Source organism: Sarcophilus harrisii, chromosome 5 (assembly GCF_902635505.1).
Source record: "Sarcophilus harrisii chromosome 5, mSarHar1.11, whole genome shotgun sequence".
Lineage (NCBI taxonomy): Eukaryota > Metazoa > Chordata > Mammalia > Dasyuromorphia > Dasyuridae > Sarcophilus > Sarcophilus harrisii.
In genome coordinates this window covers 8,059,122-8,072,972 of record NC_045430.1, presented here as the reverse complement: position 1 = coordinate 8,072,972, position 13,851 = coordinate 8,059,122, and the positions used below count along the sequence as shown (strand labels likewise).

Genomic DNA, 13,851 nt, shown 5'->3' with positions numbered 1-13,851 from the left:
CTCCTGACCAGAAGGAGACAATGAGGGTAAAGTGCTTTGTCAATGGCCATGTCAGTCCTGGCTGAAGGAACAGGTTTACGTAGGGAAGACTTGGTTGGGGAAGTGGGAGGTAACAGAAGGCAGAACCCAGAGTCCTCCTTGAGGATCCAGTGGAGGGATCTGCCGCCATCTTGGATTCCCAGGGTAGCAAGATCTGGGCTCCTTCTGAAGAAACCAGCTCTCCTAGAAGCCACTGGCAGAGCCCAGCTACCAATCCTTCCCCCTCCCAATACCCCAGCCATAGAGTGGAGAAAGGGTACCTTTTTACCTTAACAAAGCAAAATGTAGTGAACAGAGCTCTGGACTTGGAAAAAGGAAGGATACCTCAAAATAATAATAATAGCTGCCATTTACACAGTGCTACAAGATTGGCCAAGGATTTTACAACAGTATCTCATTTGCTGGTCAGTGTTATTATAATCCCCATTTTACAGATGGAGAAACTGAGGCAGAGGTTAAGTAACTTGGTCATGTATGACAAGGTCATGCAGCTGGTGAGTGTTTGAGTGAGGATGTGAACTCTGGTCTTGCTAAGTCCAGATCCAGGATCCTCACTTCTATGTCACTTGGCTGCCTGTATTTATTCTGGATGACTCTGGACAAGCCTGTTTGCCTCTCTGAGCTTCAGTTCCCTCCTCTGTAAAACGAAAGGGATGGGCTTGGTTCTAGGACCTCATGACCTGTGCAGTGACCCCAGTCCAGTTCTTGTGGGTGCTGGCATTTCCTTGGGCTCAGTCAGGAGACTCCTAAGTCTGCTGATCCTCATACTTCCCTTGCCTCAATGTCCCAGCAGGTCATGGCTCTGACCCTGGGGGCTGAATGTAGGTGAGAAAGTCCATAGTCATACCCAGTGCTCCCTCTCCTGGTCTGCTCCTGGGGGGTCCTTCATCTATGATCACCCCCCCCCCACATACACCCCAGCTACAGGATTCAGGCTGTCTCGACCAGGATGGTACTTCCTGACACTTGTCTTAGCTTCTGGCTCTTCCTCTCAGCGCTAGAGTGCCTGGAAATGAAATGTCAGAGCTGGGAGGGGGCTTAGAACAGGGGATGTCAGAGCTGGGAGGGGGCTTAGACCAGGGGGTATCAGGGCTGGGAGGATCTCAGAGAGAAACTATTCCCACGACCTCATTTCATAGAAAAGGAAGCCGGGTCATGGAGAGGCAGTGGCTGCTGAGGTCTCAACCCTCTAGGGGCAGGCCCCGCGCCAGGACCCCTGCCCTCCCCAGGGCAGTGCCCTCTGCAGGGGTGTGGGCTTCCTTTGCAGCCAGCTCCCTTACACCACCCTGCTCCGGCCCCCTACGGCCCTGGGACCTTGGGGAGAGAAGCAGGCTGGGGACTGACTGACTGATTGACGTCAGGAGCCCTGTCTGCAGGGCTGTGGGAGGAAGTGAGCAGTTCGAAAGCGAGTGTGTGCCACCACAAGCCTGGCTGGGACTTCCGCTGGGGTGGCCCTGCTCGCTCGGAGCCCCCCCTGGCCTGGGGGTCCCGTTTGTAAGGGCCAGGAGAGCCCCCCGCTCCCCCAGAGCTGCCCGCTCCCCCCGAGCTCCCTCCAGCTTTTGCCTCGGCTTCCTCTGGGGCCAGAGCTCCCAGAAAGGTAAGTTGCTCATGTTTCCAGCCCCTTCCTGGGCAGTAGCGGCAGCTGGTGAGACTGTGGGGCCTGGATTCTAATCCTCCTTCTGCCGCTTAAGGGCTGTGTGATGTTAAATAAGTTACTGAGCATCTCTGGACCTGAGATTTCTCCTGGCCAGGGAGGATCCCCAGCGGGGATGGCTGAAGGCAGATCCACTAAGCCCCACTTTGTACTCGGTTTATGCGCTACCTCTGGGGGCTCAGGGCTGGGCCGGCCCCAGAACTTGCATTTGAGGGCTAGGAGAGGAGGGTGGAAAAGGGAGGGGCTGCGAGGTGCAGGGAGGAAACAGGAGGTGGGGGAGGGGAGGGGTCGCATTTCTGGGGGGGGGCAGAGCCTGAGACAGGAGGGACTGCAGCAGAGGGGGGAGGGGGGATTAGTGGGGAGAGCACTGCTGGGGAGTCGGGAAGCTCGGGGTTCATGCTTGGCTCAGGCGCTCCTCTGTTGGGCAGCTCCGGGAAGGGCCCTTTCTCGCTGCCTGCTCCGTGGGCACCAGTTTTCCCACTGGCTCATGGGAGGGAGGCCGCTGGAGCACGATCTACCCTCCCGTCCCCCTCACAGCCTGCGGGGCATCCCCGGCGGGTCTCCCCCCCCCAAGCTTCTGTGTCTCTTTTTCAGACTCCCCCTCCCCCAGCCCCTCTCCCCTCCCCCCGCAGCAGCGGGAGGCTCTTCTCCGTCCTTCCAGCCGGGCATAGACTCATCAGCCCCGCCGGGAGCTGCTGATCAGCAAGTAACAGATGCCGGCTCGCGAAGGGATAAATTGGTGCCATTGTCTCCCCTCCTGGAAAAGGGTGTGCGCGTGCGCGAGCTCGGGCCCGGCCCCATGAGATCCAGCCTCCCTGGACTCCGGGCCGTGGTCCCGGGGCATCCCAGGCGGTGTGAGAGGCAGGCAATGACGGCGCTTGAGGCCGGGTCCGCAGGTCGGGGTCTGCTGCCTGCTCGGGCTTCGGGAGGCCGGGGAGAGTCAAAATGAGGGGGAGAGAGCGGGAAGGAGAGGCAGAGACAGACTGAGACAGAGACAGGGAGACAGAGACAGAGACAGAGACAGAGACAGAGACAGGGAGAGAGACAGGGGGAGAGACAGAGACAGAGACACAGAGACAGAGACAGGGGAAGAGACTGAGACGACAGGAGAACAAGACAGGGAGAGATCGGGAGAGAACAGGGAGAGAAGAGACAGAGATTTCCAGAGACTTGAGACAGAGACAAGACAGAGACAGGAGAGACAGGGGAGAGAAGCAAGACCAGAGACAGAGACAGAGAAGGGAAGAGACTGCAGATTCAGGAGACAGAGACAGAGACAGAGACAGAGACAGAGACAGGGAGAGAGACAGGGGGAGAGACAGAGACAGAGACACAGAGACAGAGACAGGGGAAGAGACTGAGACAGAGACAGGGAGACAGAGACAGAGACAGAGGGAGAGACAGAAAAAAAGGAGAAAAGGGAGAGGGGAGGAAGGAAGGCAGATTGAAGAGAAAGGAGGAAAGAGGAATTCCACTCTCAAGAGTAAATAAACTGCTAAAAACAGGAAGAAGGACTAGGCTGAAGTCTAAGTCTGCTCACCCTTCCCAAAGAGAGGGCCAGAATGTCTGAGCTTGAAGGGACCCTAGAAGTCATTTGGTCTTATTCTCTTTCCTAGATGAGGAAACTGAGCCCCAGAGAGGGCTCCTGACTTGGCCAGGGTCTCCTGTACAATTACAGCGAAACTAGATGGTCTGGTTCTGCCTCTGTTCTCACTCTATCCAAAGCTCAGAAGGAGCCAAGTGATTGGCTGTCCTTAGTATGGGGCTCAGGCTCTGCAGAAGGGTCTAAGTGAGGGGTCCTAGACGCTTGTGTGAAAACAAGTCCCTGGATGCCCATCAGTTAGGGAAGGGCTGAATAAACTGTGGCATGTGATTATCATGGAATATTATTGTTCTGTGGGAAATGATGAGCAGGATGCTCTCAGGAAAAAGCCCTGGAAAGTCCTCCATGAAATCAAGCAAAGTGAAAGGCACTGTATACAAAGTAATAGCAATGTTCTGTGCTGCGAATGACTTTGCTATTTTTAGCAGAACAATGATCCTCTGAAGGACTTGTGATGAAAAATATCCATATCCAGAGAAGGAACTGATTGTGTCCTCTCTCTCTCTCTCTCTCTCTCTCTCTCTTTCTCTCTCTCTGTCTCTCTCTCTCTGTCTCTCTTCTTCTTCTTCTTCTTCTTCTTCTTCTTCTTCTTCTTCTTCTTCTTCTTCTTCTTCTTCTTCTTCTTCTTCTTCTCTCTCTCTCTCTCTCTCTCTCTCTCTCTCTCTCTCTCTTTCTCTCTCAACAATTTTTTATTAGGGTGGGAGATCTAGGTTTTCTTATATAACATGACTTTAATGAAAATGTTTTGTATGACTTCATAAGTGGTTTCTTAATGGGGGGCTGGGAGTGGGGATAAAGGAGAGAATCTGAAACTTAAAAAAATTGTAAAAATTGTTTTAAATGTAACTGGAAAAATATTTAATAAATAAACTAAAATTTAATTGAAAACAAACCCCTGAAAGCCTGGAGGTCATGGGATTTAAAAGAATAATGGCCTTGACTTAGCAGAATTTAGGATGGGAGGTTAAGAACTCTTGTCTAAGAGAGCTGGCCTGAACTGGAAATCCTTGTAGATCTCAAGGAGTCTGCAAACCAGTAGGAGAGAGCAGAGCCATCAGACAGGTCTTCCTTTCTTTCTGTACCAGTGTTTTACTTATTTTTGTCCCTTGAACCTTCACCTTAATAAATGAGAATGAGAACAGACTCCCTGGCTTCAGACTTGCTGCTCTGAATCAGTCCCTAGATCATGCACCTCCAGGCATCTGAGTGTGGCTAATGAACCTTTTTCCTCCCTAAAGCATGTTTCCTCCTCTCTAAAGTGAGGCTGGTGGGCTCAGGCAGCTTGAACTAGTCCTTCCCAGCTCAGAGATCCTGGGATTCTAAGATGCTTCATTGATAAAGACGCCACCCCTTGAGGTCTCTTAGTAGCTAAGTCTGATGACCAGATCACTTTCTGCAGAACTCGGCTCTTGGGAGACTCTTCCTGAACTGCCCCAGCCTCCTTCAGGGGTCTGCATCCACACTGAAGGCTTTTTCCTTTTGGGTTTTTTAGGGGACCCAAGAAGACAATGGAGTCAGAGTGTATCTACAACCTTCTGCAGCTCCCTACCAATGTGGAAGCCCTGCCTGTGGAAGAACTGGCTCAAGGTAGAAGTTTGGTGAGGTGGTTGGGGCTACAGTGCAATGGGATCGAGTCCTGGAAATGGGGTCACTCGATAGACATGGAGGCTGTGGGAAGACTTAGCCTGGATCTGCTTGGCTCCCAGTGGGCAGAGCCAGGACCAAATGTGGGGAGATGCCAACAAGAACTTCCTAACAATTAGACCTGTCCCAGAATGGGACGAGCCATTTCCTGAAACCATCGTGAAGCCCCATCTTTTCCCTGATCCCCGCCAAAGCTACTGACCTCCCTCTCTCATCAGTAGTCATTCCTTGGGTATTTATTCTGGGTATGCTTATATAGGTACATACTCTCTTCTGTGATAGAATCAATCAATGAATTAATTATTCATTGAGGCCATATTATGTACCTACTCTGGCACATAGTAGGTACATAATATGGCTCAGTGAATAATTAATATGTGCCAGACACAAGGATAAAAATGTGACAAATGAAACAATCCCATTCTTTGAGAGAGTTCCCATTCTATTGAGCAAATGAATGAGAGCAAATAGAATCAATCAATGAATTAATTATTCACTGAGTGCATATTCTATGTATATATGTATGTAATGTCTAGGTGTATATAATATGTATATATTATTTTTCTATGGAAAGGAACAATGTGGACAGAATAAATGTGTTTATGTACATGTGTCCATGTGTATATGTGAGTGAACGTGTGTTCGTGTTTTCACATATTTTTTCTTTTAGGCTGTCAAAGCTCTTTGGACAAAGATGTCTCTGACTACTGACAAATAAGATGATCACAAGTACATATAGGGCAGCTAGGTGGTGCATTGGGTAAAATTCTGGGCCTGGAATCAGGAAGACCTGAATTTGAAACCAGCCTGAATCACTCTCTAACTATGTGACTCTGAGTGAGGCACTTAACCTCGGTTTCCCTGACTGTAAAATGGAATAATAAGAGCACTTACTTCCCAGGGTTATGGTGAAGCTCAAATGAGATCATATTTGGCATAATGCCTGACACACAGTAAGCAGTATAAAGAGACTTATTCTCTTTCTTTTTTCTCTCTAACTTTCCTAGTCATGGAAACAAGGGATATAGATGCTCTCCCACCTCCCAAATCATTCTCTCAGTGATTTCTGGCCTTTCTTTATCTAATACTCACTTTGTATTTTCCTGGAGAATAATTTTAATACAAACTTTTCATATAATATAAATTCTTGATTAGTCCAGAAATTAAGAAGAATCAATTCAAAATCAATACTGGGCGGAGCTAGATGGTGCAGTGGATAGAGTGCTGGCCCTGAAGTCAGGAGGACCCGAGTTCAAATCCGGATTCAGACACTTAATACCTCCTAACAGAGTGACCCTGGGCAAGTCACTTAACCCCAATTGCCTCAGCCAAAAGAAAATTTGAGAGGGACAATACTAGAAGTTGAGGCAGGGTGAGGAAAGGTAGGAAAAGCTAGAAGTGAAGAGCTAAAAGTGAGAATTAAAGCTATTAATTGGGGAATCTCCCCAATATGGGGGACTGTCAGTGCAAAAATATGGAGGCTGGAGATGGAATATCCTATGTGAAAAACAGAGATGAAGTCACTTTGGCCAGACCTTAGCGGGTCCAAAGGAGTATGATGTACAGTGAGTGTGGAGAGACAGAACGGGGCCAGATTGGGAAGAGCTGGAAAAGCCAAGCAGAAATGTTCAAATTTCTTCCTAGAGGTAATAGGGAGCCACTGGAATTTATAGAGTAAGGGAGTGCCATGGTCAGATCTGCGCTTGGGGAAAATTACTTTGGAGGCTGTTTGGAGAATGTTTTGGACCGTGTAAGCTTCTTGAGGGCTGATGCTTTTTTCTCTTTGTATCTCCTTTTGTATCTCCTTTGTATCTCCGGGGCTTGGCACAGTGCCTGGCACCCACATGCTTAATAAATACCTATTGATTGACTGATAGTGAACCTGCCCTATGGGAGTGACTCAGCAGAGGGTGGAAGATTCCATGTCATGGTTTAAAGATGGAGACACTGGCTTGGATGGCTGCCCAGGCCCCTTCTAGCTTTGAGGTGTTGAGAGTCTGGAATGCTGCTGTCCTCTGGCTTTCTCCAAATGAAAACACTTTGGTTTTCATCTCTTTTCAAGCCATGTTCTGGGGAGAGACCCTCCCCTATCCAGACAGAAGTGTGTAGCCCCAGGTCTCCTTGTCTTCAACTCTCTGAAGGATTGTTCTGAAAAGAGGGATGGGCTTTGATTTGGTGGATTCCTAGGAAAGAACCGGGGGGGGGGGAGAGAGAGAGAGAGAGAGAGAGAGAGAGAGAGAGAGAGAGAGAGAGAGAGAGAGAGAGAGAGAGAGTGTGAGTGTGAGAGAGTGAGTTATGCACTTGTCCACAAGGAACTTATATTCCAATGGGAGAAGGGAAGAAGAAAGAAGAAAGCACACAACATGACCAAAATGAAAATGAGGCAAATTGAGGGATAACATAAACAGCTGGATTATGGTAAGGATTCCTGGAAGAAGAGGATGATTAATAACAAATAAAATCATGTTTTCTGAGATCTGAGTTACATCTCAGAAAGGGGTATTAAATTAAATTGTATTTTTCTTGAGGGCAAGTATCTTGTAAGAGAGAGACAGAGACAGAGAAAGAGGAGAGAGAGAGAGAAACAGACAGAGACAGAGAGACAGAGAGAGAAAACGAGAGAGAGAGAAACATAGACAGAGACAGAGAGAGAAAGCGAGAGAGAGAGAAACATAGAGACAGAGAGAGAGAAGAGAGAGAAGGGGAGAAGAGAGAGACAGAGAGAGAGAAGAGACAGAGAGAGACAGAGAGAAAGAGGAGAGAGAGAGAGAGAAGAGACAGAGAGAGAGAAAGAGGAGAGAGAGAGAAGAGACAGAAAGAGAGAAAGAGGAGAGAGTGAAGAGACAGAGAGAGAGAGAGGAGAGAGAGAGAGTCATAAAGAGAGAGAGAGAAGACACAGAGAGAGACAGACAGACAAAGAGACAGAAACAGAGAGACAGAAACAGAGACAGAGACAGAAAGACAGAGACAGAGAGACAGAGAGAGGCAGACAGAGAGACAAGATAGAGACAAAGACAGAGATAGAGATAGACAGAGAAATAGCATGACACAGAGAGTCAGAAACAAAGACAGATAGAAACAGAGACAGAAAGACAGAGTGCTGTTTTGGGAGGGAGTGAGCTCCCTGTCTCTGGCTCCCTGCTCCTTGGAAGCCTTTGAAATAGGGCTGGGGAGGGCTACTTGTTCAAGATGCTGGAGAAAGGGCTCGGATATGGACTGAGTCAAATATCATCAGTTCAGAAGTTTGGGGTTCAGATCATCACAATATATAACCTGGTCCCTGTAAGATCTTGGTAAGAAGGATCATGCGCATGTGCGCACACACACACACACACACACACACACACACACACTACAACACAGTGTAAGCTTTGGGGAGAGCTTGGGAGTCAGGAGAAGATGGGACTTCTCATCCCAGCTTTACCTCCACTTCCTTTCTGACCTGAGGCACCCCCTTTCCCTTTGCTAGCCTCAGTCAGTTCATCTGTGAAGGGCAGAGCTTGGCCCAGGAGACCTGGGAGGCTCCTTCCAGCTGCGGATTTCTGTGATCACAGCTGGCTAAACCCCACTCCCCGAACCCCTGAAATTCGCTCACATTCCCCAGCCTTTCTCTAAGTTTTAATCAAGCCCAAATCTCTTGTCTGTAATTGAGTTTCCACAGGCAGCTGAAGAGGCAAAGCAAGAGTGAGCTAATCCTTTAAATGCGCTTTAATCAGCACAAAATTAGAATTAAACAAAGTTTTCTTAAAGGAAAAGTCCCTTAAGTCTCATTGATTTTTGCCTTCACTAAAAATTCTTATCAAACAGCAAGTTCCTGCTTCCTTTCCTAGGCAACAAAGTCCACACACTAATGGGAGAGAAAGCCTAACTGCAGGGAGATCAATGGACCAAAGAACAGAGACCTGGGAGATAGGAGAGCTGGGAAGGATCTAAGAACAGTGAATGTCAGAACTGGAAGGGAGCTTAGAACAGGGGGTGTCAGAGCTGGGAGGGGGCTTAGCACAGGGGATGTCAGGGCTGGGAGAGAGTTTAGAACAGGGGATGTCAGAGCTGGGAGGGAGCTCAGAGCTGGAATGGTCAGAGCTGGAAAGTACCATAGAATACAGGACAGTCTGATGTGAATTTTCTTGATAAACCCTTGTCTCTGCACAGTGATCCCCCTCTTTCCTCACTTGGTAAAGTGGATAGAACACAAAATGCAGAGCAGAACACTTGAGCCTAGACTACTAGCCCAACATCCACTAGCCTTTTTAAGCCTCAGTTTCCTAATCTATACTTGTTGTACCTGCCTTGAGGGGTACAGGGAGAGCTTCATGATCCATAAAAGGCCACATTATTCACAGCCATTTTCACTTGATTTTCCCCTGTTGGGCCCCTGCCCAACTTTCCCTCCTCCTTTCACACCCACTCAGCCAAAGTCTCACTTCCTCCCCAGAACTGTCTCTTCTTGAGCAACGATTCATTTCCTCGTTGGCCAGAGTGCGGTTCAGAGGGGCAGTTCCTATGTCACTTCCTCTGCCTTCCAAGCGAGATATGGCAAGAACTTATTGGCTGCCCTGCTTGGGACACAGAGAGGCCTCTGGCCCAGCAGAGGGGATAGGGAAGAAGCCCCTTCTTCAATGCAGGCCAGCCCCATTCTCTGTGACTTCTCCTACAGAGGTGTCCGGAGTGGGCTTGAATCCCAGCCTTCCTGAGGCTGAGTCCGGCTGCCCACCCCATTACAGCTGGCTGCCTTGGGATAAATGACACCAACCACGACTTTAGGGGTTGCCCCCAAATGGCCCCCGAGTTCCTTGCCCATGGCATTCCTTCTGTCATCGTCCATCAGCACTGGCTGCCATTCCTGCCTCATGACCTCCTCCCTTTCCTTCCTTGTACCAGTGTAGGAAAGGACCCTGTGGGGCTCAATGTTGACCTAGAAAACCTCAGGTTAACATCATTTATGCCGTAAGGCACTCTTGTTAAGCATTTCCCTATAACAGTTTAGTCTGAATGGCCCACACTGGGGAATTTGGGGCTAGGGGGCCCAGTTTTGATGCCTTTTCTTTCTAAAGCTTGTTCCCTCCAACTGCTGGCTCCCCCTTCCCTCCCAAACTACCTAGTATCTAACTGCTTTGTGCTGATTTGCATTTATTCTGCATCTACTTATATCAGAACTTGTCATCTTCTGTGTTATATAAACTCTTAGAAGATCAAGATGCTTCCTGTTTTGTGGTTGCCTCTTGATTACCTAGAACTGTGTCTGATGCAGAGTAGAAGTCCCATAAAAGCTTCCTGATCAATCAGGTCCACACGAGGAAATAGTCACAGAGGTGATTTGTCCAAAGTCACACCAGCGGTAAACTGGGCTCTGGTCTTGGGATCCCAAGGTCAGCTCTAGACAAACATGGCGCCAAAGGTCTGGAAAAATGGAGCCCTTCATTGCCTCCCGATTCTTCATTGACTCTTGAGCTACCATTCAGCCTCCAGACCCTTTATTCTGAAGAGCTGACTGAGGAACCAGGGGCAAGTAGTGCCCAGGAAGAGTTTGGACAATGGTATGATCTTGATGACCCAAGTTCTCTTGATGTTTTCCATCGTTTACAATCCAGCGCTTTCAGTTTACCGATAAAAACCAGACACAGCTGAATTCCCGAAGAGTTAAGGGGTTTCCCCAAGGTCAATGGCCCCAGAACTGTCATATATAATGCATGTTTTTATTTACAGGAGAAAAAAAGAAATATTTACAGCCTGATTCTCGAAAGAATTCAAAATTCGAAGAGCTACAAAAGGTAAAATGCATTTCCTTTCATTTGCTTTTCCCTCACCAGGGCTAGGCTTATAAACAAAGCTAGAAGTATGGGCTGTAGTAATTGGGGGACGTTTCCATGGAGAAGGTAAATTTTGACTCAGGTTTTAAAGGATGGGTTGCTTTTTATTCTCTCCTCAAATATGTCTCTCATCGACCTGCTGTGGAACCTCAAATTCCCATCATGTAACATTTCCGACAGGCAGTCATCTATATGCCTTGCCTACTTCTAATGATGGAGAACTCACTATCTAATGTAAAGCAGAGATTCTGTTGTTTTTTTAAGCATCTAAAACTACAGTTTGATAAGGTGATGGATGGTAGGATAATCCTCAAAGTTTAGATGCAGAAAAAAAAAGAAAGCTTTTGAAGTCCAAAGTTCTCTCCCCAAGTATACTATGTAAGAAGATTTTACACCCCCGATATCAAATACAAATTTGTGTGGAGGCAGTTGGAGACCAACTTTCAGATCACAGGGTGGCTACCTCTTGAGTGTCTTGATCACAGGAGGGGAGCAGGGGATGGGGAATCCATGATGGAAGAAAATGCAGGAAAAAAAACATTTCTGCTTTATCCTTGGAATAAACTAGAGATTTTCTTTAGAATTTTGGAATGAAATGAGGCCCTCTGCCAATTAGAAAAAAGGATGCTTACTTTAGCAAAGATGCAGCATTGAGTGAGTAATTTCCCTGCCTCTGGGTAACCATGATGGTCTGCCAGCCAGAAATCTGAGGGAGGAGGGACTATCTTCTCATACCCTTCTTAGGTAGGCACTTAAGCCATTGGTCTAAGCCTTAGTGGCCTGAGCTAATTAAGCCTCCAGGGTGATTTATGGAAATACTAGCCTAGCCCCAGTAGGGTAATACCCCGGAAAACAAAGCCAGCCTAGAAGGTGCCTTAGGAGAGTCTGTCCATGTATCATTGAGCTGCTTTGTACTTACAAAGAACAGATATCATTTCCCCATTTTATAGACGAGGAAGGCTACAGGACTAGGAAGTGGTAGGGCTGAAACTTGAAGCCGGGTCTTCTGGTTCCTAATTCAGGGCTGCCTTCACTACTTCTCACTCTCCAAGCAGAGTTCATCCCTCTCCTTCTTGACTACCATCTGCTAGCTGTGTGCATTCCCATCTTTGGAGGTCAATTTCTTCATCTGTAGAGTGGGTCCATGAGCATTTTCCCATTTCCCAACAGCTCCCAATGAGATGGTGACAGTTCTGAGAGCCCCTCAAAAGCAGTCGACTTCTGGAGAATTGTGAGCTGGGGCGATTCTTGAGTTGCGATTTCTCTGACCCCTCTTTTCCCTAGGGGAAAGTGGGATGGAGATAATTGTGTGTCTTAGGCTTAAGAGCTACTTCTATCCTCTCCTTCAGAAAGAAAGTAAATATTTCAATTGTTAATCAAACAGTTAAGTGGAGTTCTCTTGAGATGGGCTGAAGTGTCTTGGAAAACTCCCTAAATTGGGAAGAAAGCAAGTTTTGTAGGGCAGTAGAAAGTAGGATAGATATTTAAGGTCTAGGATCTGGATTCAAATCACATCTCTGACACTAATTAACCAAACCAGTTAAATTCACTGGGGCTCAATTTTTTCATTTGTCAAATGATTGATCTTTGAGCTCTTTCCAGGCTTCCTCATAACATGTAGCTACCACTGGAGTTTCTTAAGGTTTTTCTACTGAATCGTCCCTTTAGTGAGGTCTCCAAATCCTAGTACATCCCAGACTTATGGAACTGGAAAGGCTGGAAGGGGCCTGAAAACAGAGGATGGCAGAGTTGGAAGGGATCTGAGAAAAGGGGATAGCAGAACTGGGAGGAGCCTTAAAATAGGGGAAGTCAGAGCTGGAGGGGTTTTAGAATAAGGGATGTCAGAGCTGGGAAAAGCCTTAGAACCCTAACCCTAAATCTTATGATCTTTCCAGCTGGATTCTAGGCCCGAAGTTGACATTAATTTCCTATGTGGTTTTGAGGAAGCTTTCTGTGTCTTTCCTCCTCTGATAAATAAGATAGGAAAGCCATGAGTCCAAAGATCTCCTTCAGAGAGTCATCTAGTCAGTCAGTTGCCTTTTGTTTTAGTTTTAAAAACTAATTTTATTTAAAAAGTATTTTATTTATTAAAAAGTAAAATTTCCCAATTATATGTATATTTTTAAATAATCATTTTTAAAAGTTTTGAATTCCAAATTCTCTCTCTTCTTCCCTCCAACCTTCCTTCCTCCTTCTTGGAGAAAGCAAACAATTTAATATCGATTGTATGTGTAAAGTCATTTAATGTGCATTTATTAAGTGACTACTGTGTGTCAAGCACTGTGCTCTGGTACTCTATGACTTTATGGCTCTCTGAATGTTTCTGTGAATAAATGGAAGCAGGCAGCAATTCTAACACAGCTCAAGGACTGAATCAGTTTGTTTTCAGACCCAGACCCCTTGTTTTTCCAAGGTCAAGGCTGGCCAGGCTATGCCGGATGCCTGCTGGGACACTGACTTGGACTTTCAGTTTTGGGAAATGCTTTGATTTCATCAGAAGGTCTTTCTGCTGATTGTAGGTTTCCTGCTGGGCCTAGACCTTACCCAGAGTATGCTCTCATGGGGCCGGACTGATTATAGTGGTGCTGAGAGCCTCACTAGTTTTATTTGTCCACAGAGCCTTATGGGGGAAAGAGGATAAGAGGAAGGAAGCTTCAAGGTCATAATTAGGGAAGCTTTGGCTGAGCATCAGAATCTGGACCTGTTCTATCTGATGTTTACATCCAGAAACCTGAACTTGGAAGAGGCAGTCACAGGGAATGGGAAAGGCACAGAACTGAGCCTCAAGAGACTTGGATTTGAATCCTGGCACCCACATGATGGGGACCCATGGCTACCACTGAATGTCCATCCCCACTGTCCTTTCAATGAGGTTTTTTAATCCTTGTATATCCAGAAATCATAGATCTGGGAGGGCTTTTAGAACAGGGATGTCAGAGCTGGGAAGGACTTTAGATATATCCTAAGCTAATCCTCTCAATATTACACAGGAAACAACTGAGGGCTAGAGAGAAGAAGGACCTTTTCTTGAGGTCACACACTAAGCACTACATGACTGGGACAGGATCTTGACTCCGCTCTCAATGTTCCTCCTAGGAACA

At 47.2% G+C, this 13,851-nt stretch overlaps 1 protein-coding gene across 2 annotated transcripts in view; it reads left to right on the top strand.

Annotated features, from left to right (window-relative positions):
• The first annotated feature begins 1,386 nt into the window (after positions 1 to 1,386).
• The window catches only part of PARVG (parvin gamma), a 28,965-nt gene continuing 16,500 nt past the window's right edge, over positions 1,387 to 13,851 (top strand). Inside the window, exons 1-3 of one of the 2 annotated variants that reach the window (XM_031941029.1) lie at positions 1,387 to 1,636; positions 4,789 to 4,883; positions 10,647 to 10,711. In XM_031941029.1, the coding sequence (XP_031796889.1) occupies positions 4,805 to 4,883; positions 10,647 to 10,711 (144 nt within the window). In that variant the 5' untranslated portion in view covers positions 1,387 to 1,636; positions 4,789 to 4,804. The remainder of the gene's footprint in view (positions 1,637 to 4,788; positions 4,884 to 10,646; positions 10,712 to 13,851) is intronic. The other variant, XM_031941028.1, reaches the window with a different exon arrangement.